The sequence below is a fragment of the Telopea speciosissima genome, chromosome 10 (assembly GCF_018873765.1).
Source record: "Telopea speciosissima isolate NSW1024214 ecotype Mountain lineage chromosome 10, Tspe_v1, whole genome shotgun sequence".
Taxonomy (NCBI): Eukaryota; Viridiplantae; Streptophyta; class Magnoliopsida; order Proteales; family Proteaceae; genus Telopea; species Telopea speciosissima.
The window spans coordinates 62,581,939-62,608,149 of NC_057925.1; the positions used below are offsets into that span (position 1 = coordinate 62,581,939).

Sequence of the window (26,211 nt, forward strand, 5' to 3'; positions counted from 1 at the left end):
TAGTGAATCATAATTGTCTATTTTTTGAGTTTATGCTAATACAATCTCTTCAGTAATGCACATGTAATTAAATGACTCGTTTTATGAATCTTATAACATAACTTGTTCCCTCATATAGAGAGAGGAAATCCAACACATTGAGATTCACCACAATTAGAGATACATTCTAACACCCACCCACTAACCCCCTCCAAACCCCGCACCCCCCCCCCCCTCCCCAACAGAACAAAGAGACAACGGGGGTAGGGGGCTTTCATGGTGTTGTTTCAATGGTGTATCCTCTGTGCAAGTGTTGGGGTCATAGCAGATCACCAAACATATTTTGGTGCAATGCATTAGAAACCAAACGAGCAGGGGTGCCTGAAATTTGTCAAGATACAAAATGCCTCGTGGAGCAAGATATATATACAACTTCTAAGGAAAGAGATGCAAGAACTCACTACACGAACTTAGCTTAAATCAACTTGTAGCTTGACAGACATGTACAATAGTGTGATGAGTGCACCTTGTGGAAGTGGAGCATATCGTCCAAGGTTCGCACCAACCCACATGGCCACAACAACCACAGCCACAAGGCTGCTGCTAGTTTTACCACAAAGCCAACTTGCAAATGACAGGCATAAAGTGAGCAGAATTCCCCCTCTACCGCCCAAAATCCATGCAATCAGATAACCCACCTTATACCCTGCATCCAGCTTCTTATCAAGTAATGCAGACAAGCTACACAGTGTCAGAGATATTCGACATCCAAGCGTCTGCATAAAGAAAATAGTGAAGAAGACTGATTTCAGCACCTCGCTGAATGGTCCTCTCTCATCATCTGAGATCTCTTCTCCGTTCTCATCATCTGTTTCACCATGCTCGAAAGAGTTCTCACTTTCATCAAATTGTTGTCTATAACTCTCACGCCACATCTGCTGCCTAACTTCGGTCCATCTATGAACCCTTCTGTCCTCAACATTTGGGTCATCAGTCCAGCTTCTATGCCATGGGCTGCCAGTAGCTTCCTGAAATTTAAGTGCACCATCATACTGAGCCCTTGTTGCTTCATTTGATAGTACCTGTTCAAAAAATATGACCAGGGTAGGGATAAAAGAAGAAAAGGGGGGAGAGGAAGGTGGGCAAGAGATGGGTAGATCTCAGCATAGGTTCTTCTGAATTCCAGTTTACTACTTGAACTAAGGTGACAACTGGTACAAGTTAAAAAGGATTTACTCACATCATATGCATGTCGGATACTCTTGAATACCTCGCTAGCTTGTGAGTCCTTGCTAACATCTGGATGATACTGTAATCATCACAATGAAATATAAGGTGGAAACGATCATTAACACCAGCCTTGAGAAAACTACATAACTAGGCCCAGACCAATGACTCTAGCTCCTCAGTAACTGGAGTCTCCGGACCAATGAGGTGCTAAGGCAGATGTAAAACGGTTTCATTAACATATACAAGAAATAGTAAGTTCAGTCTGTCAATTCTAGCTGACATGAAATTCTGAATGACAACATAATAATTTAAGGGAAAACAACATAGAGAAGATTTTCAATATCAGCCTCAAGAAGATTACATAACTAGCCCGAGTCTGAGATGAGGTGGTAAGGCAAAAGTAAGACAGCTCTCAAAAAGACACTGAGAAAATCAAAGTAGTGGTGTCTTTGTGCTGTTCTAGTTTTTAGCTTTCTTTCTTTTATTTTTCTTCTTGTTAGCGGATGAGAAACAATATCTGCATCTGGGTGCCAAGGGATGTGAAGGAAATAGGGAAAAGAAATAAGAGAGGAAAGTAAAAGAAAGTTGAAAAAAAAAACAGATAAGGGGCTCATACCTGCTCATTGGAGAAATTCATCCCCACATGCCAACTTTTTTTGGCACATGGCCAAAATGACTTGGCATTCTAACCATTGGATGGATGGGGAAATGCTTAGATAGGCGACATGTAAATAAGGTGGCCTATCTTAACCAAATGGCCCACCATATATAGGACTTTCCACGTTTTTTAACAGTTCTAAAAAAAAATAAACGAATTTACAAATAATTTGAATCTACTATAACAATATACAGAGAAATCAGATTGGTCTGAAATTTAAGCCATGACTAAGGGATGATGTGGAAAACATGTCCGCCAAATGCAGGTACAAGCTCCCAGTTGGCAGTTAATGGCTGTTAAAGTGGGTGTGCTGGAAAGGGTTCCTATGACGGGTGTGTAGGAAGTAGGAACCCTGTCGTCTTTCTCACAAACTTTTCCCTAAGGCTCTTCTATTTCCAGGTAAACACTGTGTATGGAAATTTTTTTTAAAGTCAGTATAAGAAAATAAGATGGTGAAGCCGTAAACCCTGATTTTGGCACATGCCCAGGGGTGGGCAGAGAGAAGAATCCTTTTTCTTTTTGGTAGAGAGAGAGAGTTGAAACTTCACTTTCCCCTAGAACTATACAAAATGGTGGTTAGAAAATGAAAAGCTACAAGGTTAATAAGTCCCATAACAAAATGATATGGACTATACCCTGCTTGGAAAATCCACCTACAACGCATTGCCTCCCAAAGGAATGATTTGTTCATGAAGAAAAAAAAGCAAAGTTGTGTACATTCATAGATTTCTATAAGGGATGTTTTAAATGTATTATGTCGACCACTATTGCAATTTTAAAACATATTTTAAGGCTTTTCAAGATTTTCTCTGAAAAATACACTAGTATGGTGAGTTTTACAAAGTTTTCTATTAATTGATTCAAATAATCAGGCTAGTCATATTCATGGGGCTTACACCCTGCAACTTGCAGTTTCAGAACACTGCGCCTAACATAAAGCATAAAGTTCCTCATAGAGCCTCACTGATACCATTCATAACAAAAATCTTAATCTTACAAGTGTATGACAAGTAACTTATCAACATGCTTCAGCAATTTCATCCTTTAGAAGTAAATGAACGTACAGACATAAAGTTTCATTACTATTAAAAGGATCAGCAGTACACATAAAGAAGTAAATGATATGCGGTATTTGTGCATCAAAATTTGCAGTACATACATCCAAAACAAGAGAAGGAAACAGAGTAGCGAGTATTCAGTATGCTGATTAGTCTGCAAATCAGAAATCAAGGCTGAGCAATCCTCAATTCAAACCGAGGAAATTCACAAAAGATGTCAAAGTAACAAAGCAAACAAGCAATGCAGCAATTACTCTATACCTCTATCTGAGGAGACAATTTCCTTACCCCAAATAAAATCTGAGACAATAAAGTCATGTCAACAGTGACGAACCTAAGAAAAGTTTCAATAACATAATATCTTTAGCAACCTATTTCTTTTCTAAGGTGCATATTCAAAGTTTTTACAATCTAGCTAGAAGTTAGTTATCTAGGCAAATCTTCCGAAAATCAGGAATAAGTCATTCAAGACACAACTCTACAACGAATGTGAATTTCTAGTTCAGATGCATGCCCAGAGTCCAAGACAACGAGAATGTTAAAACTGATTGCAGGATCTTAGCGGTATTAAGGTTTAGCAACAAAAAATTCGAATAGAAGTACAAAGTAATTGTAATAAATTAGACAGAGATAAACAACAAATAAAACCATGAAAGCTACTGTCTGGAAAAACCAACCCATCAAAACCCTAAAGGCCTAAATAGAATCCTATATTTCTTTTCTTTAGTCTTATCGATTGAGAGATCCACATAAAGAAGGAAACTGGGACGGAGAGGAAAATTTTCAAATAGGTACAAACCTTTCGAGCGAGAAGACGGTAAGCCTTCTTGATATCGGCGGAAGAAGCAGTTGCAGGAATACCAAGCACTGTGTAGTGGTTCTGCTGGCCATTGATTGCAGCAGAAGAAGCCACTACTGGAGATCGAGGTCGACCACCAAGAGGGCTCCTCCATCGGGGGACGAAGCATTCCACTGGGCCCACGCCGCCCAACAGGAGGTTTGCCTTTGCCTTTGCCTTGATGATGATGCCACCTTCCATGAAGCTGGGGCACACCGAGAGGTATACCTGCATTCTTCAGGCATTCCTCTCTCTCTCTCGCATCCTTTCCCCCTTCTCCCAAGCCTCTCGTTCCTTTTCCCTTCCCTACCCTTGTGGGCCTTTTTTTTTGGGAAGGGATTCGTGGCAAGAGGTCTCTGTCTGGTCGCGTGCGGGGGCAATGAAAGCCGTGCATAGGGGATCCTCTCCAGGCGGGGCAGATGTTGACATGTGGATGTTGTCTCACTACTTTTGCGATGTTTTGAAATTGATCTGAACGGTTCATTTTTATGATATTTTATATCTATAGTCTAAACTTTTTTTCCTTTGGGGCAATATCTAAAGTCTAAACTGAGTGTTCAATATTGGTACTTTATATCTTTATATGATTTATCACAAAAAATAAAAAAATAAAAAAATAAAAAATTATTTATATGGGTAATGCTTCAAAATTGATATACATGCATGGAAATACATATGGTGCATGCCAATGCCAATACAAAGAGGGAAATTGATCGAATTAAATTATGAAATTTAACATGTGATTAGTTTAGACCATAACCTCTCTATCCAACAGTCAAAAATGACACATTATCTATCCGCATGTCCATAGATGTCTTGTGAGGTTTGAAAAAGTAACAAGCCATTGTGACATTGGGGTATTTGATTGAAGGGAAGCAGTTTTTTGTCCAGGAGTGTGGCCTACGTTAGCACTCCCATGTGTCTATCTCTCTCTTCCTTAAAACAAGGGGGCAGAGGTGTCTTTTCACATGGGGAGGAGAGAGATAGACTCATGAGAGTGCTGGCGTAGGCCACACTCCCGGACAGAGTTCTTTTTCCCTTGATTGAATTATACTCTGAAATTTGACACATGACTACTCTAGAGTCTAGACCATGTCATTTGTATCCACCTGTTCTTCTACTCAAAAGCAAAAAGATGACTCTGGTGCCAATAAGACTATCAATTCCCCTAAGAGTTCCCTTTCTTGGCAGCCCCCAGCGAGACTCAAATTTAAATTAAACTCGGATGCTTCCTTGAAGGACAACTCAAGTGGTCTTGGCTTCATTCTAAGGAGCTCCTAGGGTAGTATTATCTCAGCCATCTCTGAACCAACTTCTTTCTCCACTGCCATCCAAGGGGAAGCTCTAGCTCTGAGATCTAGTCTCCTTCAAGGGATCTCTGAGGGGATCATCCACATTCAAGCTGAGGTCGACAGCAGTGACTTGATCAAATGGATCAGCAACTCCAACCTACATCCTCCTCTTGAAATCTCCAGCATTACCCAGGATATTCACTTTTTAGTTTCCTTATTTGAGACTTGTGATCTCAGCTTTATTCCTAGGGAGATTAACAGCGTGGTTGACTCCTTGGCTAGGAAGGTCTTGTCCTGTACGAGTTAGACTGAATGGCCACATTCTACTCCTTGGTTGTCTGAATTATGTAAGTTAGACTCCATGAGCTTTGCTGGTTTCAATAAATGATCTTTTTTCCACAAAAAAATATACATATATATTTGCATCCACCCTGCAAATTTAAATACAAGGAAGATGATCATTATTGAATTAGTAAAAAGGTTCTTTCGCGGTATGGTAATCTAGTACTTCTGTGTCTATCATTCTCTTCCTCACAAGAAATTTCTTCATTGCCCTCTAATGTGTGATACCATTTACCACACCTACTAGGTGAGCTTCTCAATGTCACTTGCTCAAAGAAAGCTCGCCCTACCAAATTATACAAAATAATAGCAAGTCTACATTGACACTATTTGCTACAATATACAGACAAAATAGCCCCTTTGTTTGGCCAACCAACAAAGTCATTGTGAAATTTACCCATACTCAAGTGAAAGACCTGTCTATTGCAAGCCCACCAAACCAATATAATTTAGGGGAGAAAGAATACTAGCCGATCGTGTGTTTGGGCCCAGACATAACCAAATGTGAAATGAACAGCACACCCATGCCTTTCCATGGGGGCGTGTTGCAGTAAGATCTGATCCGAGCTCTCCTACAGTCAAACTGTCCTGCACAAAAGAACCGAGCTGAACAATGAAGTGCTGGTTTGAACCAACGGAGTCACTTCGATGCTAAAGTTAGACCTCTCGCAATAGATAAATCTCAAAGAAGAGATAGTATAGAAAAATGAATTCTTGCTCCCCATACCTAGGCTAGGAGTTGTCATTTATAGGCTTAAGATGGTAGATCGATCTAGGCTTGTCACGATGATAGATCTTTGTAGAGTGACCTTTATTTGATAGGTGTTACTCCTCGGGTAAGACACCTGTTAGCTTGAGACAATTAAAGAAATTATCTAAAGTGGTTGCATGTCAATTTTCAAACTCGAATTCAAGTATATATCAATGTATTGGCACATGCCAATGTGTTACAGGGTTAGTCATTCATTTCTTTTAAAAAAAATTATTTTCTCATTCCATTTTCAAAACTTGATAGGGAAAAGTCACTATGTCTTGAAACATGGCCTAAGTCACTATGTCTTCAAACATAGCCTAAGTCAGTTCTCCCATGTGTCTATCTCTCTCCTCCCCTGTGAAAAGACATCCTTAGCTTTTGTTTGGGGGAGGAGAGAGATAGAAAGAGAGACTGCACTACCAGGCAAAAAACCAATTCCCAACTTTATATTACCAATCGGTGAATTTGTTAACTTCACCATGTGAGCAAAAGACCTTTGGGTCTTCGCACAATTTTAGATCTATCAATTTGCCATGTAGCAAATGTACGAGTCTAGATATGACCTCTAGAAATTCCGTGATATAAAACTTCTGAAACAAGTGTTTGAAAGGGTATTTTGGAAAGGAAAAAAGAATGGGAAAATTATCCTCTCAGGTTCCTTGCCCAGTACAATTCCCTAGTGCCTCTAATAAGAGGAGGTGGACCCCACCCAGGCAATGTGTTAGGGTAGGGGATAAGGTAATCATTTTCGCCCCTTATGAGGGGAACCCTACGAAGTGTATCGGACAGGGAACCTGAGAGGATAAAGATCTGCAAAAATGTTATTTGATCACATCTGGTACAAGGCCCTTGTGTCTAAACATAGGACCATGCAAAATAACTACTACATCCCCATGGAAAGATGGAAATTCCTAGGGGTCATGGCCATGTGCTCTATGCCTTGCATGTGGGCACTGGGGCCATCGATCGTACATTAATGTACGATGGGGAAGATGCTTCTTCCTTCTAATCCATTCGATCCACAGGTACTTATTAAACTGAAAGGATCCTCCGTACATTAGTCGTACACTCGAACACATTTGAAAACCACAACGAACCAGACATTTCGTTCCATCGTTAATTTACGTACTTCAATTCAAAAATTGTCTGAAACCTAAAACATATGGTTGGCGCTTGTCGTTTTTTGTGGCATCGAATGGAAGTCATTGAAGCTTCAACCACCGATTTTGTTGTGGTATTCTAAATTTGTAAGCTCTCTCTTTGTTTTTTTAAAGCTGAGGAGGAGGAGGAGGAGGAGGAGAAAGAGGGAAGAAGCTAAAGACTATTGCAGAGTTTTCTGTTTCATTCAGGTGTTTGGATTTGTCTTCTTTATTAACTTGTGATCTAACCCTATGAATTTGAGATCTTCTTTTTTTTTTTTTTTCCCCCCCGGTTTTCTGAGTAATGCCGTAGGAATAATGACTGGCACTAAGAAAAATTGTAATAATGTGATGGGTTGTTGCTGTAATGTTACAATCTGAGACCTCTTCATAATTTCTCACTAGTTTCCGTGATCCATAATGGCAATTGGCAAAGACCCATCAATCTACTATCGTCTATACTTCTCTGGGTTGAATCAAATTCCTTCGTAGCATCATTTCCAGAGAATTTTCTCTTATCTGAGTAGTGCTAATTAAAGATATTAATTAGCTGATAGAGGATTAACTGTGGAAGCAACTATACTTCTTCAAGACTCTGATCATCATCCCCTATCTCTAATTCCTACATCTGTCAGAGGTGCTATTTTGAATCACCACATGTTTCTGATGGAACCTGCTGACGAATATGCATGGTCCATGTTATTTAGAAGACTTTACTTTCTTTGCTCAATTCATTTGAGCAGTTTTGTTAATTTGACAGGGGTAAGAAAGCAACTCTCCCATGTCTACGTTGGGCAACCCGGCAAACATCTTTTGGCATGAATGTCCAGTAGGGAAACTTGAAAGGCAAAAGCTACTGCAGCAAAAGGGATGTGTTGTATGGATCACAGGTCTCAGTGGGTCAGGTTTGTTCTCAAAACTGATCCGGTTGAATTTTCCATCTTGCTTTTTGTGAGTCATGTTCAAATCAGAAGTTCTAGAAGTAGTGTTATTTGGACAAAGACATGGGAGTTGGAATCTGACACATGTTGGCAAGTCTTAATTGGCAAGAAAAGAACATAACAGCAGTATCGACACAACTCAGCATTATTCTAACTAAATGGGATCAGCTACATGGATCTTTGCCCTCCAATCAGCTTTATTCGAGGTCATACTTGAAACAAGACCTAAGCTATGCAAGTCTTTCCTCACCACTTGAAAAAAGATTGTACTATTCTATTATTAGATTTATTCAAACTTTGCAGTCCAGTTCCAGCACCTATTTCAACCCATCAGCTGAAGTTTTAAGTTATTCTGTACTGTTTTGATGAGATTTCTCCTATTTCCTATAATCTTGTTTGAGCTAATCTCCCACTGGATTCCCCTAGTTTGGGATTAGTCTTCATTACTAGGACTCTCAGAAAAATAAAGAAAAACCAAACCAAAACAGGACTTTTAAATTCCTATCCCAGCCTGAACTAGGACAGATAAACATAATGAAAACTGGAAAAGGACTTGAAACCAGAATCCAAATCAAACTAGGAGTAATAATCCTACTAAGACTAGGACTTCTGAAAAACTAGAAAACTGGAGCCACAGGCTATGTTGAAGCCCCAATTCTGGTCTTTTCTTCTTCCTCTTGCACTGCTGCCAATGCCTAGACTCTGTACCATGTACTAGTGAATACATGATTTCGAGTATTTAACAAGTTAGTTATAGATAAAGTTTTATGCACATTATGTTTATATATCAGCACTTTGTTCATTTTATATTAATTTATGCAAGTTTCGCCTCCTCCCCTCCCCCCTCTCTTCCAAAGTCTTTTTTTTTTTCTTTCTCCCAACTTAAGGATGTATTACATAAGCTCGTCCTAGTACCTGGATGCAATCACTTGACTCAGTATATTCCCCTAGTAAGTCATGTTCCTCCAAAACTGTAAATTATTTTTGGTTGGATAACCCAGGAAGTCTGTTTTGATGGAGAGTTATTATTATTACTTTCTAATGGCTTGATAGTTGAGAGTTCCCAATGCAAGATGTGTAGAGTTTAGTGACCTTAACATGCAAGCAATGGGAGATGGCCTAGCTGGCTCAAAGAAAACCAAATATTTGATGGAACCAATTTTCTGCTGAAGAAATTAATTGGATGAGGTGTAAGAACAGCCCAAAGAAAATTTAATCACCCTAGAACAGCCATAGGAGGTGAAGAGCAATATAGTGAAATGCCGCTAATTGTTCAGAATATATATATATATGCTCCATTAAGAATTTAACAAATTATTTGACATAAGCATCTATAGAGCAGGCTGAGAAAAATTTGATGTTACCTTTAAATCCTTGGAGATGGAAGATATCTGGTGTGATTGGTAGAACCCATTTGTTTGTCTATGGCATATTTAGAACAGCATGAGTTATATATTTTACTTGCCTTTCATTTTGAAAATTTTGATTAGGAGAAACTCGTGTATGCTTACTAATACAAGTTCTCATAGAATTTAGTACATAGTAGTGAATTAATGGAGTGGGGTAAACTTCAATAGTGAGAAAGAAAGGTATACCACCCAAACAAGAGCTTTCATAAAACAAAAACAGTTTTTGTCCATTAAAATGAAATTTCACCATATGTCAGAAATTAATGACCAAACCAACTGCTATATAGGAAAGAAATAGTTATGTATCTCAAGAATGAAGATAACTTTCAACTTTGTTACTAGACCAACTAGTGGGGTAATCTCCAGGGTAATTATTTCCCCAGGGGCTCATGCATTTCTTACCACTTCAAGACCCTTCTAGTGTTGTCAACATGTTTTTAACTTTTTGCCCAAACTACTCAGGGAAAAGCACATTGGCATGCTCAGTAAGCAGAGAATTGCACAACAGAGGAAAGCTTTCCTACATCCTTGATGGAGACAACCTTAGGCATGGACTGAACAAAGACCTTGGTTTTAAATCAGAGGATCGTGCAGAAAACATACGCAGGGTTGGTACGTATGCTTTCCATGGAGGGTGATTTTTCTATGACTCAATCAAAGGTATTCTAGAAAAAAGTACATTGTAGGGCGTTTTAACTCTAAATTTAGTACAAATGATGCAGTCCTTTTTTCTTATGATTTGCGTGTGATGCACATTGCTCAGTGCTAGAACCTACAGCTATATGGTATTTCCTAGTCACTGATGAAGTTGGTGTTTTGGCCATCTTCAAACTTTTTTTTTTTAAACACCATGATATTATGGTAAATTGTAGGACTGGTTATAACTATCAGACAAGGTCTAGTTTTTTGTGGCCTAGAAATACCAACTAATGGGTGGTAACGATAGTTGTCATGCGTCTAGGCGAACCATGGCATTGGAAGGGACATCAGTTGTCAAGGCACCTGGATGCCAAGGTGGTCACCTAGGCGACGCCTTGACAACCATGGTGGTAACACCCTTGAAACATGGATGGATATGATAACATTTGTCATAACTTTGATAAAAAAAAATATTTTTAAGGGACCGTCCTTGCTGAAGTTTTCAGGTATGTATTATTTACTTCAATAATTTCTAGTTTAACTCCTGCTCTGGTTGTAGGGGAAGTAGCAAAGCTTTTGGCAGATGCCGGTTTAATCTGTATGGCTAGTCTGATATCTCCATACAGAAGGGACCGAGATGCTTGTCGTGCCCTTTTGCCAGATGAAAATTTTTTTGAGGCAAGATCTCTGGCAGATACCTCTCATTCAATTTGAATTAACTATGTCTTCTATTCAAAAAGTTCCTTGGAGCAGGGTCATGGGTTTCTATCTAATCTTATAGGTTTTCATGAACATCCCTCTGGAAGTTTGTGAGGAAAGGGATCCAAAAGGACTTTACAAACTTGCACGTGAAGGGAAGATCAAAGGTGTATTCTATAAAATTATTGTACCCTTGAAATTTTGAGATAGTAGCATGGATTTATCTTAAGTATGCAAAGTTATTCAAATGTTTCGGAAAGAACAACCACCAGAAAGTATGCTTTTCAACAATATGCACTGATTTCTACAGGGGAGAGAGAAAGAAAAAACAAGTTGCATTAGAGTGCCATATTTGCTAACTTTCAACTTTATTTGCAGGTTTTACAGGTATAGATGATCCATATGAACCACCCTTGAATTGCGAGGTAAGTATTTCTTAGACCAAAGATAAGTGGGATTTGCATTTTCATTTATACATCGTCATAAACATACTATAACCGAGTGCATGACAACAACATAAAGGCCCATGTCTTCACTCTGGAATGTATGTGATGACATGCAACACAGAGGGAAGGTCTTACCACTTCAGGAGTGACACTTTCCTTTGTAGGAAAAGGAATAATTCTGTCAGAGCAACCCAAAATCCTCTCCTGCGGCACTCTGTTTTAAGACCCAGAATTAGCAACATGGCCTTGGGTGAACCTATGTGATGTCTCCTTGCATCCCATTGAGTAAGGTCCTGTAATGTTGATATTGTGGCTTCCAAGTTCCGGTGAGGTGTTTTATCACCAAGGAACAATCATACCATCCCAAAGAGGTCCAGATTACGTACAAAAGATATTAGTCCAATGGGATTATGCTTCTATGAATGTTATTTATGTCTTAAACCTTGTTTAGGCCTTCTCTTTGTTCTCTTTTTCCTTTCCCTCATATGTTGGGACTCCTATTGATTTCTTCTTCCCCCAGATAGAGATACAACAGAGTGATGGGGTTTGCCCTACTCCACCCATTATGGCAGGACAAGTCGTGACCTACTTGGAGGACAAAGGCTTTCTTCATTGATCAACTGCAACTTCTGTTCCTTAAAAGCTTTTCTTTTTTCCTTCTGTGTATTTTTTTTTTTTTTTTTTGAACTCCTGATAAAATTGTTGTAGATGACTATGATTTTGAAGACATGGGTTGTCAGATCATTTGTCTAGACATTCTTTGTTGTAGTGCCCTACTGATAGATTATGGTGTCTCTAATGGCAGTGGATTCCTTCCGACACCTTAACTCGGAGTATCTCGTTATGCAATTGTTTATATCTAAAGATGCAAATGATGCAAATGATAGCTCTCTCTCTCTCTCTCTCTCTCTCTTACATACACACACACACACACACACTCACGCAGAGGCATCAAATTCAAAACTATTGTCCCCAAGAATAAAGGTTCCTATTGCCGGCCAATTTAAATGTGGGCTCTTGATTACATCTTCTAGCAATTAGGTGAATGATATGAATAATTGTTCAGAGGATTGAGTTTCTCTTCACCTCCCTTCATCCATGGTGAAAAGAGAACCTCTTAATCCACGAAGAAGGGGAGGGGGGGGGGGGCGAACCCATATAAAAAGAGAAGTCATACAATACAATTGAGAGATAGGATATCATATTTGATAAGTAGATTTTATAGGAAAAATCCTCTATTTATACAATAGTCAAGATAGCCAGTCATTTATCTAGTCTATTTCTATGTGGCCTGAAAATAAGGCATGGTCACGAGAGGACGCAATGACAGGAATATTTCCGAAATGAAAAGAAGTAGACAATCTTTCCTTTTTGTTTACTGAGGAATATATAAAAGTAAAAAAAATTGAATACTGGAGACAATAGGTAAGGTATGGTGTGTTTTCAGTTGGTATTGAGGGTTTTTTGTTTTTTTTTTTTTTTTTTTTGGAGGCGGGGGGGGAGGGAAAGGGGTGTGGGTACTCTACATCAACATAAATAAAACTGATCACTCGATCATTCTCTTACAAGTAGAGTAGTGGTAGAAGTTCCAAGTGCGTGCAACTAACCTCACAAACATAAATACCCCCATACTTTAATTACTTGGATGCGCCTCACATTCCAATTTGATTATGTTGTCGTTTGGTTCAGATGGATAAGATCTCATCTCAGACCTTCATTTTTTTGTTAGCAGATTCGATTCGGCTGCAGACTGCAGTGGATGGATGATGGTCTTTTGAGCTTTTTCCCATATATATAGAGATGCAAATTGGAGCTACATACTTAAAAAATAATAACAAAACTCCTTTAGTTCTGTTACGATCATACTTATCCCACATCGATTGTATGAGAAATTTTATGTAGGTTGATAAGTTCTCAAGTTCCCTTACCTTGTAAGTCGATTTTGGAAATGAGTTCTCCCAAGTTTGTATCAGTGCTATCAAAACTAGCACCACATCAGTATTGCTGGTTGGGTTAAAACTTCCAATATTTTTTTAGCAATTCAGAATGCTCTCCTGACATTTTACCTCGTCAGTATTATGTGGCTTTCATATGTTCTGATTGCTTCCCATTGATCTTGGCCCCCTCCATGGGCTTGTTTCATCTTTTACTGGGCTTCAAGGGCTATTGTGGGTAATATAAGTCTCACGTTTTAGTTTATTTTCCTTTGTATCTTTTCTTAGGCTCCGTTTGATTGCAAGGGGAATTAAAGGGAAGGGAAGGGAAATTTTTAAAACCTAAAAAAGAAATTTTTGTAATCATTACCCCATGTGATTGTATAAACTACTTAAATTTTTTACCATATCTAGTAAAGATACATTTTACATGTAATATTTATTTTATATTTTAAACCAAAGAGAAATGGATGCAAAGTAAAGTGAAATTTAATAACCAAATATGAAATGATTTGGAGTTAGATATATTGTCACAAGGGATAATGATTAAAAAAATTTCTTTTTTAAGTATGAAAATTTCACTTCCCTTCCTTTTAATTCTCCTTGCAACCAAACAGACCTTTATGTATCTCGAAACTCTCTTTTAAATAAGGGAGAGGCCTATCTTTTCGCAAAAAGTGCCTCTAATTTTCTCTTTCTTGGGTTTAATTTCTCACAGCATCCTTCTTTGTAGTTTATTTCTTTCTCTTGGCAGGAGTTTTTCTTAAAAAAATTTCACATCTTGGCTACCCAAAAAATATATATATATCTCGTTTATAAACCTTTTTTTTTTTTTTAGAAGTTTATAAATCTTAGTTGTAATTCACTTGAGCCAGATAATCTAAATTGCTCATCGAAATGGTTTTTTTTTTTTTTTTTTTTTTGGGTTGGATCAAATTCTTTAACGTATCTACGACAAAGTTTCAATAAACAAGTCCATTTCGAGGGCTTTCCTATGCCCATCTCTCTCTCTCTCTCTCTCTCTCTCTCTCTCTCTATATATATATATATATATATATATATATATATGGGGTATATATATATAAAAAGTAAAATATGTTATTGTACTAAATTTTTAAAAAACATAAATATATTATATGTTCTGCGGCAGGGTTCCTACATGCACATCCTGCAGAAACCCTTACCCCACTCGCCCACTTTTTCTATCAATAATTGTCATGTAGCAGCGCATTTAAAAATTTGTTAGTTTTGATTGACATGGTTTCCACAATATCACCACTACTAAATTGTACATCATTTGATATCTCAAACACATGATGTGCAATTGGCTTTAAAAATGTTTGAATCTCTATGGAGATCCTTTATTTCATTTCTGAAATTTCTATTTGATAATTGACCACCTAACTAATATGTTTACGGTGGTTTTTTTTTTTTTGTTTTTTTTTATTTCAAAGCAGAAATTTCAACTGAAATCCCATCTAGATTTAGCTAATGGGCCACAATTTTTTTGGGCCTACTAGATTGCAAAATTTTTGAACAAAATGATCAATATTCTCGCACTTTTTCATTTCCGTCCTTAATTGAAATGACCAAGAACCACCAAAAGGAAATTTATGATTAAGTTTGTTTGACAAAAAAACAGAAGGAAATTACAAAATATGAGGAAAACACTATACAATGAATCATTTGACAGAAAAAATAGAACATCAAAATTGACATGTAACCTATCCAGGTTGTTCATTGTTTGTCCAAACACCAAAGATCTTATCCATTGGCAAAAGTCCATGGACAAGGAAATGGGTTCCTACATGTTAGAAACCCCCCCCCCCCCTTTTTATTTTTTGGCATAAGGTCCTGTGCAGCAGGGTCGCACACAAAATCGGGGTACAAAAGCCCCCATCTGGCCTAAATATAATATGTGAGTTACAAGATTAAGAAGACTATTGCACCAAGAGTAATCCTAATCAGAACGTTCAAGAAGTTGCAAAGCTGATGGAAGTGTCAGAGTGATCCCAATCAGAACATTCAAGAAGCTGCAAAGCAGATGGGTATATACCTAAAGCAGAATATTCCCCAAAGTCCTATCAGGAAAAGAGAGAGAGAGAGAGAGAGTACTGCTTGAACATGACAGAAAGCAAATGGAAATGAAATACGCAGAATAGTCAGAAGTCATTGAAAAGGAGGGGGAGATACCTTAGCTCAATGCAGCCCAGGAAGCTCTTCAGAATGGCTTATATCCAAAACTAAATGGCAATCCTATTCCTAATTTACCCCAGCCCTACAATCTGACAATAGTGGTGCAAGTCAGGCTGGATTGGGTTGCGCAACTGATAAATTTGAACAGAGCTGAGTAATGAGCTAGAATGAGCTAGCTTGAGTAGTTATTAAGGTTACGTCTGCAGATGGCACAAGGCAGTATCTAATATTTGTTCACAGGTTATATAAAAGATGATCGGAATCGATAACAGCAGCAATTATACATACCACGTTGAAAGGTCACGAATAATTAACTACTACGAGCAAAAAACATGACCGACTACATATGAACTTCCACAATAATTCATGTCTGAACCGTGAAATTCAACTCTTATTTGAAAGCAATGTGACAGAACACCCACTTGATATCAGACTAGCAACAAGCACAATTTAATCATAGCTTGTTTTCCTGTGAAAATAAATTAAGAACTTCGGCAATTACGAGGAATCACTTCTATTCCATCACCAAATTACTATAGAACATACGTGTTTTCCCAACAAATCATTGTCTTCATTGGCTCTGGTTGATTCAGGCCACATGCTCGGGAATTCCTTTTTTTTTTTTTTTTTTTTTTTTTGTTTTTTTTGTTTTCCTTTTCCCATTTTTACAAGGGCGTAGTAAGATTCGGTTTGAGAAGCAAGGGATTGTCATTCACATTGGGCAATGGTAGCTCTGATTGATTGCAAAACCAATTCCAAGAACAAGCCCTCTCAACTTTCAAGATTTGGCACCTACATTTCTTTAGAAAATTACCGAATATAAACCCCACTGGCACATTAACAAACTGTACGACCATTGCAAATTGATGCAATATAGAGATTCTTGGACCATTTTTCCTGTATAAAAAAAAATAAAGATTGCCAGATATTAGTAACAATAATGACGGAGAAATCTGCAAAATTGCCATGACATCAAATTCATGCAAACATGCCTTCTCATCTGCATTTAAATCAATTAGTGGAAGAGGTACCAATAATTTAGTGAGATATAATATGTAGACATTTACCTTTACATGGGTGCTAGGAAAGGCTGAGGTACGCAGAGTTTCTTGTGTTTCATCCACCACTTTACGTTTAGGTATGCTTAATATGAAGGCAGCTTGATCAGGAGTGGCAGCAGTGGAAGTAATCCTGTAACCACTCTCCCATCGCCGGTGTATTCCTTCACTTGGGTACAAGAAATCAAGTTCCACAACCTTGTACATAAAGCCCAGCAACAGAGACAACAAAATATTTAGTTATAGAAGAGTGGTCAATGAAGTTTGTGAACCCTGAACAAAGTCAGGTATTAGCAAGATAAAATTAGCAATCAATAATTAAGGCCAACACACCTGGTCTGAATAACCAGAATTCCTTGACATTACTACACCCCAGCGGCTGCCGGCAGTAGTCATGGAGGTTACATGGAAACCTTCTTTCCATTTCTTATTAATCCACTTGAAGGGGAAAGACTCACTCACTTTGTAGGACTGTTGGGTGTAAGGTGTTCCTATAACATTTACAGAAGACACCATGTAAGGGACAGAATAATACCTTAACCATTTAATTCTAAAAAAATATATGAAGAATGGAATCTATGATCGATTACGATGAATGAACCATTGATTAAATGAAACAGGTGTGAACATGTATTCCCTTGTAACTTCAACAAAATTACTGTTTGAGAGAGACCATAAAACCTTCAAAAGATATGAACGATCATAAACAAAATACCCACATACAAATGATTGTATGGCTAGAAAACTAGCACTGAACAGACCATTGAATAACTACTGAAGGGATAACAATCTCACTTGCAGAAGTCAAAATTTTGAAGTCAATACTGTCTTTCTAGATGGCTAAGTGATTTAAGGAAAAGAAATAACATTCAGAAACTGCAATGACCTTATCTTTCCAGTTCGTCACACACTATTTGTTCATCAATGTTTTGACTGCCAGGAACTACCACATGAACAAAAGCACAACCAGTAGAGCCCATAATCAAAGCCCATGCCAGATGTACTGGGATTAGAGAATACTATTGCTGACAGCTAGCACAGGAACCCCGGGATTGGAGAATGTCTTCTGATTACATATTAGGGATTTGCTTCATAAATCAGGTCTCTCAGGTTCTTATTCCTCCCTTTTAAATAGCTATCCGATGCCCATTTCCAGATCTAAAGGTTGTTAGCGACTAAGAGAAATGTTCCACTATTTGTAATGCTCTACAAACTGGGCCCTCCTAAACAACCAGGCCTTTAATCAATCAAACATGACAAGTTGATGCTTAATCTGTGTTTAAGAACTATGATTAAAATTAGGAACACTCTTCATCTCCTGATGTACCAATGCATTTCTAAACTTTCCTTGAGCAACAAAATTATGAAGGACGGCTAAATGAAGTTAAATATTCCATGCTTCATTCGCGGACCCAGCATTTAGTTATGACAATTCAAAATAAATCAAGCAACTAAAACAGGCAGCATTCAAACTTTACAATAAAAATATGAAAAGTCAAAGAGAGCTTGTGAGTATTATATCACACTCATCTCTTTGTTGCTACATCGTTAAAGTTGAAGGTAAAGATGAGAATGGCATGGTATCCTCATTAGTATTTTTGGTTTTTCTCCTGTAGCTACATTTTCTGTATTTCTTCCACAAGGCTACATGAGCTACAAAGCTAGACTACTTAAAGACCTCAATCAGCTTGCAAAACAATGAAAGCTCGTCCTACAACAATATTGACCATGTAATATAATCGGAAGTACTCTTTACATAAAAAAAAGAAAAAATAAAAATCTGTAATTCGGGATCAGCTACAGACCTTTAGACATAACAACCAATGAGCTCCCATTTGCCGCACCAGCTATTGAACTGATGTAATAATTTTTTTCCCACTGTTCCATTATCCAATCCTGGAAAGTACCCATATTCAAAATAATGTGGTCAGCAGCAGAACATGAACATGCACAACTCACATATAAGCATATAATAACTGCCACATTTGTAAACCAACCTTATGTAGGAAGACGGCAGACAATTCATAAACCTGAGAACAGAAACCTGTTCCAGCATCCATGATCAGGGCCCAGAGATTTGCTGCAGATGCCACACAACTGATGTATAACCCATCCTCATTACCCTTCTCTACATGTTGACGAAGCCTTGAATCTGCCACATTGTAGTGATATCTACAGCAATCAGGAAAAAGATTTAATAAATGCCTGCAATCACACTGGCTTAATGGTATCATAACTTCATAAGTGCTACTGCTTATGAATGTTATACTGGCTTTAAATGATTTAATTCAACAAACACCTATTGGTTCTCTAATCTCATGAATGTCTACTGCTTTTCAAACCCACACTCCTTATAGAAGCCCATTTAATAATTTCTAAAATTTCTCATCCTTTCATTTCGTTGTATGTTAGTCTTAGATCTGTACTCTCCATGCATTTAAAACCGTTTACAGTCTACATTTAATCTCCCCCATTCTGACAAATCCATATACAAGTTTTATCACCATCCAATACCCTTCAAAATACGATAAAAGCTTATTGTACACCTCACTCAGCATTCTCGTAGCTTCTCCCTTAACCTTTTTTACATCTTCCCAAGCTTTCTCCTCAACAAATATTTTGACATAACCTACCAGGAGCTGTTATGCGTGTCTCGAATTCTTGTACCCGTTGCAAAAAATTGGCCTGCTCCAACATTTTTTTTGTGGCAACTCGAATGGGATTTTTTTTCTGAGGTCTGTGATGGTAGCAGAGGGCTTGGGCCAATGTTTTCGCCCGCACGGTGCGGTACAACCCAACCAGATGGGTTGACCCGTTTGGAGCATAGTTATCAAGGTGTCGCCATGGCGTCCAGGCTCCTTGGACGCCATGGCGGGCGCCTTGCCGCCATGGCTGTGTCGCCTTGATTTTTGCCCCTCTAAAACGCCATGGTCGCCTTCCCGCCTTGATAACTATGGTTTGGAGGAGTATTACCCTGTTTTTCGTGTCTTGTTGTGCAAGCAATTGAAACAAGAGAGAAAAGGGGGGTTTTGAGTGAGGGTTTCTGGGTGAGAGATCTTGCTGCCCTTTTGGGTGTTCTTGAGAGATTTCCATTGTATCTTCTTCCATTATAATGAATCATCTTCAGCTTCGCCCGTGGACGTAGCACATCATATTGGTGTGTGAACAATGTTAAATCTGTTTCTCATCTTTGGTTGTTCTGTTTTGTCTGTTTGTGTTTCATGGTGTTTGTTTTAACAAGAGCTCATAACTCAAATGGTTGCATGGATTTAATATTAATTGTTCTCCTTAAGATTTCACTATCTAGTACTTTAAAATAGCATATGAAGAAATTTTTCCCTCCCTCCCACACTGCACTGATGAATCCAACCACGTGTTTTCAACCCAAATGAATTGATTATAACCATTAGCTCTTTTCCTAAATCTAGTTCACTGAATATCATTCCAAAGCCAATTCTATGGTATCTAGTTGTCTTTAAGATCTTCATTGACTACTATACTATTCTATAATTGCCTTTTCCTCCATACCTATGTTTTTAATCATCATTTCACCATCTCTTTTTTCCTGTTTCTATTTGGTCTCTTATAGCTTATGCAGCATAGAATTTTCATACTTTAGTGTATTTTTTAATTTTTTTTTTCTCTACATACACATTTAATTGATTGTCAATTCCCTATCTTTCAAGTTGCTAAGAAACTACTTTCATGGTTCAACCTGTTTACCACCACTAGTCTGCATGTGGATCCAATGCCTGCTTCTAACCATAACCCAGTGAGGATGCACAGTTGCCTCCATAGAATGATCCAGTAAATTCTTGCCTTTGCTCATTTTTGCCGAGTGATGATGCAGAATAGCATTTCCGAGAAACAACCAAGTATAAGTCAAAAAGCAACAAAATTTCACGATTCAAGTTAGGTAGGATTAACTCAGGAGACAAGGGGAATAGTTTCATAAAAATGACAGATATTTGTTTCAATTGCCTCATCAGGAAGTCAACCACTGCAACAAGAAAGAATCTGCTTATATACCCAATAACAACTTTTTAAGCTAGTTTCATTGCATCATAATGGCTTCAGTGGTTCAGCCACAACAAAAATGGTAAAGGCCAGTCCACATTCAAAAGATCGCCTTAAGAACTGTGTCTTCAAAGATATAAGAATACCGTTCACTAATAAAAGTTGCAAAATGATTACCATGACAAAGGGAACAGCACATCATATTATGCAAAATTATGTATTACTGTACCTTTGTTTCATGGGTCGTCTTGCATTGTAAACTGAAATCCACTGGGTAGCTGGACTTCCTAATCGCACTTTCTTCTTAGGTTGCTCATCTTCTTCCAGATTTACAAGCAATCTTCCACGCTTCTGGCCAACCTATTTATGCAAAATAATAAAAGGAGAAGTCATATAAAAAAATGGGAAGGATGAATGTTTATCAAATTGATGATTAAGCACTTGAATCATCTCTGAAATGCTTCAGAAACCTCATAACCTTTAAAGCTCCATCAATTCTAATTGGCCTCAAGGTGCACGGTTCTATCAGGCTTTCAAAAAGAGAAATAAGCTTAGCATAATTTGGTTCCTCATCAAACTTCATATTTGTCACAACCTCAAGGAACTGTTTGAATGGAGCAGGACAAAAGCAACACAGAAGCTCAGGAGAAGTGGCCATCTTTTTCTTGCAAACAAGGAAACTCTTATTGTCTCCCTACAGTAGTAAACATCAGAAAACAGGCGAATATCAGATGAAGTACAACCCATATATGAAAAGAATAATAGCTAGTCCTAGTGGACAATTAAGAACTGGATTAACCTGATAGCCCTGCCATGGTAACCTTCCTTTGATTAGAAATATCAACGTATAAGCAAGTGATTCAAGGTCATCCCTTCTGCTCCCTGTCCGACCTAAATGTGCATGTACACTAGCATATCTAATTGTTCCCCTGTCAAAGGAGAATATTGTTAATTAGAACATAAAAGCGTAGAGGGTGGGCCTTGGTCCAAAGGTAAGGTTGCTCCATTTTGACCAAGCGGTCACGGGTTCGAGTCTGGAAACAGCCTCTCTGAAAAAGCAGGGGTGAGGCTGCATACATTATGTGACCCTCCCCAGACCCCGCAGTGGCGGGAGCCTCATTCACTGGGTACAGGGAAAAAAATTATATATATATGAGCGGACTAAGAGTTTGTCGAGGATCAGAAAATCACAAACCTGAAGATGTCAGGCCTCTGGTCATAGTCAACGTGTTGACCCGATGATGCGTCCTTCCATCTAGATGCTGAACCATACACACATTAATGACCCTAGCAAGACTTAGCAAGAAATTGGGATTTACTCCAAAATAACTAAAACCATCAGATGGAGTTCCAAGTTGATGTAAAAGATATCGAGATTTAATGGACATTGTTTTAACTTGGAGCGATACTATTCTAGGATTAATATCCAAGTGATAGTGTTACAGATGGTTGGAGACCAGGACGAATAACATACCCAAACCAAGATCGATAAGAAAGAGCTTCTTTTCATCGGCAGACCCTGGTTGACCAAGCAAGAAATTTTCTGGCTTCACATCCCCATGCACGAACCTAATTTAGAAAGGTGGAAAGGTACAACAAATTAATAACTTCATGAAATGAAAACAAGCAATAGACTGACCAATACTAGAAAAAAAAAACGCAAAAAAGATTAGGAAGTACCCCTTCAAGTGAAGCTTTTCAAGAATTGATATCGATTCCACAGCAATGCATGCCACCATATTGGGTGACATCCTGTTGTAAATATTGAATATGCAAAATACAGTAAGAGATTCACACACCCACACCACAAACACACAGCACGAGACAAACACACACACACACACACACAAAGAGAGAGAGAGAGAGGCTCTGTTTCTTACGACTGGCCTACAGAATTCCAAACATCCCAAAGACTGGGGCCAAGCATGTCCATCACCTGAATGATTTACTTAATTTCATTCAGAAACAAAATAAGAATTCAAAACACCTTACATTAAGGAATTCAAAGTCAAAACTCACTAGAATGTAGTAGTCTCCTTGGCGACCCTTGTAGTGAACCCCGGGTATTCCATAACACCCATTCAGGGTGCTTGGTTGACCAGAAAGCAAAAAATCAATGATCAAGCTTACGCCAACAAAACAAAAGTTGGAGGCTTAGATTTAGACAACAACAATAAGACACTTACTTGTAAACTTGCCACTCATAGGGTGGGCCATAATTGCAACCTTTACTGCTACGGTGCTCAAATTTCAAAGCCACCTATTAAGAAACAAATTTTAGGCATCGTAATCTGAAATGCTTTGAACATGACCTTTATGGTGCTGAATGTACCTCCACAGCATCTGGTCCTGTTCGTTCTGTTCCACCATTCATCCTTCTTCCAACATAGACTTGACCAAAACCACCTTTACCCAACTTCCTTTCTATTTTATACATGGGGGAATTACCTACTTGTACCTGCAGGTAGTAAGGGAAAGAGAAGTCTAATCTTAAGAGAAAAAAAAACTTAGCAACCAAACGATAACAGAAGCTTTAACTTGAAGAACAATAATATGGCAGCAGGAGAGTCAATATTGGCCAAGAATTCATCTACTTGAACAGAAAAAACTAGAGCTTTTGCATTGCAACTAATGAAGGAGCAAATGGAAAGGAACGAGTCTAAGCAGTCTGTCTATTTCCCAGGACCACAGCCCACATGAGCTAAAACTGTAAACAGAAAATACTTAGCAAGATAAAGAGGGAGAGAGAGAGAGAGACGAGGGGGAGCAAAGGAAAGACCCATTTGTATTTATGGCAAACTCAGCTAAGTTTTGAAAATGTGAAAGATCAGTGGATAGGGGAACATAAATAGTACTCTACTGAAGAACTACCAAAATAAATTAAAACCAATAGAGTAGAATAAGAAGAACAAAATGGCTGTAAAACACACCACTAAATGACCAATGATTGACATCAGTTTTTATTTTAGTTCATTATTCTTAAGAACCGAATTACTTGAACCGGAATAAAGGGCAAACAGGTGCATACCCTCTCAGGGACTGGAGCTGTGCTTGCCTCCTCCTCAACTCCCATCAGTTTCTCGGCACTTCCACCCTCCATAAATAATTCTTTGTCTGCCACCCCCTCTGCCCTCTTGAAAGCTGGTTCGGCTGCTCCAACAGCTGCAGCTTCTGGAAAAACCTCACAAGGAATCTCTGGGTCTAACTCTATCAGCTTGATACCCCTCCCTCGACCAGCAGCAGCTGGCCTAGCTGGTGTTGCTGCAGAAGGTCCTTTTGCTACTGCTGTGGCATTGCAACCCCTTCCTCTTCCAGCACCAACTCTCCTTCCAGTTCTATTTTGAGCAGGCGGCACCCAATTTTGTGCTTGATCAAGGGGTTGGGGAGAAGGCTGAAGATCATCAAGCCGCTTGGACCTTAACCGAGCTTGCCGGGCTCCACTTCGCAGCTCTGGCATCCTTTCCCCATGCAAATCACATCCACATTCAATTTCGATGAAGCCCTGCGAAACTTCTGTACCCACAAAGCAATAGTAGGAAAGCAAATCATGATCGATGACAAGAATAATCATGAAATGAAGCAGAACACTTCCAACTGCATCAAAGAAAATTTTAAGACAAGAAAATTTGCTCAAAAGAAAACAGGCTCCCCCCCATTCCTGCAGAGAAATCAGTCCTAGAAGTGGAATTCCTAACAGTACTAGTGGAGAATCAGATTGCTACCCAATGAAGATTTAAAATTAGACTAAAATAACCAAAGGTTCAATAATTGCAAAAATAAAAGAAGGAATTAAACACAAGAAAACTGCTTACTAAACAAGCAATTCAACTATAGAGACCCCCATTTTTGCAGAAAACAGATTTCCCAATGCACAAACTTCAATATCCACTTTTCGATCACCACGTCAGAGGAATCGAATGCAGATTAAAGCGAGATGTATCCATCTGTAGGCATTTGATTTTATTAGGTTTCATTTTTTTTATCTCTCTAATATAGGATTACTTTCAAAGAGGGGGGTGGGTGGATGGGAGGGGGTGGAAAGAAAGAAGCTTTAACTGATATTAAGAACAACGAATCCATTAAAACATTGTGCCATGCCGAGAATTTCTCACTCATCCAAAAAAATAATATCAGATTAAAAAGCATTCCAGAAGCCCATCAGAAGCAATTTCAATAGTGAAACCAAACAAAACAGATTGAAATCTATCGGTGTAGATTCTACCTTTCTCCTTTTCCAACACAATCGAATAGAATCTAAAGAAACGTCTGTCTTTCCAATTTCCACATCATTTAAAACAGAATCCATCACCATCAAACAGCTTTAACAGTACGACCAAATCAAAATCAAAGCTTTTATTAATTGATCCTTAGCAGAACCAGACATTTCAACACCGATCATTAAGAAGCAAACTCTAAAGATCAAGTAATCAGTAAAGAAATGATAAAGAATACTCACATATCATCCAAGAGCCGCCGCCAAACCAAAGCAATTCGAAGATGAAATCTGTTAAAATGAACCTTTCTACAGGACCATCGTTTCCAGATCAACAATGCTAGTCTCCAACGATTTCTAGTCCATTCAGATTCGATTTTCTAGAACTGAAACTTCGTCTGAGGATATCAGAAAGCTTCGCTGGATTTGGTGGAGATTGGAAACATATTTAGGTTTTCTTGGGAGGTGAGATGGTGAGATGAATTTAGGTGAAGATTTGGGAGTTAACATGGCGATGTCCTCTGCGCACTTCTCTTTATCTGGTGTCGGAAATCCTCAGTTTTTTTTTTTTCCTTTTCTTTTCTTTTTAATTTTTTTTAATAATTAAAAAAAAAAAAATCGAAAGAAAAAAAAAAAATTTAAGAAAACGAAATTTTGCATGCAAATGTGGCCTTTATTTAATAGTTACGGATATGCGATTTCGTGTATGAACTTAAATTGACTATCGTACCCTTATTGCTTTTGAATTACTTTAGATTTTACCGCTCATTTGTCTTTCAAATTCTACGTCATCTCGAGAAATGACAGCGATCCTATGATACTATACCCACGTGAGAGCGATTCCTTAATCGTCGGATGGAAAGGATGTAACATCAATGGTCCCACCAGTTTGATACAATATTCCAAATCAACGACTAAAAATCTTGACTCTCTCTCGATTGATGAATCCTGTTCATTAAATGAACCTGACATGATTAAAAGTTCCTTAAGCATGGAATACGGACCAAGATCTACGGCATATAATAAACTAGCATGCTACGTCACACATAGTAAGTAGTCTGTAGTGTGTACTGTGGAATTCCTTTCGATGGCGTAACATGAATATGGGAATTGTGTGGAATTTTTTTTTTTTCTTTTTTGGATGCAAGAAATTATGTATAGGAAGGGTGAAATCGTCAGTTCATAAATTAATATAAGAATCCATTAAATAAAAGTGCTGTTTCCGGACCGAGTTTATAGGCCTTAAGGTGAAGAGACTAGAATTACTTACCAGACTAGAGAGAGAGAGAGAGAGAGAGAAGGGGTTATCGAGATTTGAATCGATACAGAGCCGGCCCATTTGTCGGCTATTAGTTTACGAGTTTACCCC

General features: G+C 38.3%; 3 protein-coding genes across 4 annotated transcripts; 1 reads left to right on the forward strand and 2 right to left on the reverse strand.

The window, feature by feature from the left end:
• Positions 1–372: 372 nt before the first annotated feature.
• On the reverse strand, positions 373–4,065 carry LOC122641577 (dnaJ homolog subfamily A member 3, mitochondrial). 2 transcript variants are annotated; one of them, XM_043834855.1, is made up of 4 exons: positions 3,725–4,065; positions 1,826–1,894; positions 1,220–1,288; positions 373–1,061 (listed from the first exon to the last, which is right to left on the reverse strand). In XM_043834855.1, the coding sequence occupies exons 1-4, from the start codon at positions 3,995–3,997 to the stop codon at positions 450–452; spliced, it is 1,023 nt and encodes a 340-aa protein (XP_043690790.1). In that variant the 5' UTR covers positions 3,998–4,065; the 3' UTR covers positions 373–449. The 2 variants fall into 2 exon arrangements, with proteins under 2 accessions (XP_043690790.1, XP_043690791.1); XM_043834856.1 differs by lacking the exon at positions 1,826–1,894.
• Positions 4,066–8,057: 3,992 nt separating this feature from the next.
• Positions 8,058–12,046, forward strand: LOC122641956 (adenylyl-sulfate kinase 3-like). The gene is made up of 6 exons (XM_043835311.1): positions 8,058–8,195; positions 10,103–10,252; positions 10,839–10,957; positions 11,061–11,145; positions 11,357–11,403; positions 11,945–12,046. The coding sequence occupies exons 1-6, from the start codon at positions 8,072–8,074 to the stop codon at positions 12,038–12,040; spliced, it is 621 nt and encodes a 206-aa protein (XP_043691246.1). The 5' UTR covers positions 8,058–8,071; the 3' UTR covers positions 12,041–12,046.
• A 4,161-nt stretch (positions 12,047–16,207) lies between these two features.
• LOC122641955 (casein kinase 1-like protein HD16) lies at positions 16,208–25,393 on the reverse strand. The gene is made up of 17 exons (XM_043835310.1): positions 25,086–25,393; positions 23,658–24,142; positions 22,962–23,087; positions 22,816–22,889; positions 22,649–22,718; positions 22,510–22,565; positions 22,310–22,381; positions 22,104–22,198; positions 21,825–21,891; positions 21,429–21,558; positions 21,108–21,323; positions 20,859–20,989; positions 18,610–18,784; positions 18,418–18,508; positions 16,946–17,103; positions 16,622–16,810; positions 16,208–16,451 (listed from the first exon to the last, which is right to left on the reverse strand). The coding sequence occupies exons 2-17, from the start codon at positions 24,084–24,086 to the stop codon at positions 16,392–16,394; spliced, it is 2,139 nt and encodes a 712-aa protein (XP_043691245.1). The 5' UTR covers positions 24,087–24,142; positions 25,086–25,393; the 3' UTR covers positions 16,208–16,391.
• Positions 25,394–26,211: the final 818 nt, after the last annotated feature.

What these genes read in the sequence shown, in the direction of transcription:
- LOC122641577 (XM_043834855.1), bottom strand. Translation starts at nt 3,997, where the DNA reads ATGCAGGTATACCTCTCGGTGTGCCCCAGCTTCATGGAAGGTGGCATC. An exon ending in ACCGTCTTCTCGCTCGAAAG is followed by an intron (nt 1,895 to 3,724) that starts GTTTGTACCTAT and finishes TCCAATGGTTAG; the next exon opens with AATGCCAAGTCATTTTGGCC. An exon ending in TGAATTTCTCCAATGAGCAG is followed by an intron (nt 1,289 to 1,825) that starts GTATGAGCCCCT and finishes TGATGATTACAG; the next exon opens with TATCATCCAGATGTTAGCAA.
- LOC122641956 (XM_043835311.1), top strand. Translation starts at nt 8,072, where the DNA reads ATGTCTACGTTGGGCAACCCGGCAAACATCTTTTGGCATGAATGTCCA. An exon ending in CACAGGTCTCAGTGGGTCAG is followed by an intron (nt 8,196 to 10,102) that starts GTTTGTTCTCAA and finishes CAAACTACTCAG; the next exon opens with GGAAAAGCACATTGGCATGC. An exon ending in CAGATGAAAATTTTTTTGAG is followed by an intron (nt 10,958 to 11,060) that starts GCAAGATCTCTG and finishes CTAATCTTATAG; the next exon opens with GTTTTCATGAACATCCCTCT.
- LOC122641955 (XM_043835310.1), bottom strand. Translation starts at nt 24,086, where the DNA reads ATGCCAGAGCTGCGAAGTGGAGCCCGGCAAGCTCGGTTAAGGTCCAAG. An exon ending in CAGCTCCAGTCCCTGAGAGG is followed by an intron (nt 23,088 to 23,657) that starts GTATGCACCTGT and finishes TACTACCTGCAG; the next exon opens with GTACAAGTAGGTAATTCCCC. An exon ending in TATGAGTGGCAAGTTTACAA is followed by an intron (nt 22,719 to 22,815) that starts GTAAGTGTCTTA and finishes TGGTCAACCAAG; the next exon opens with CACCCTGAATGGGTGTTATG.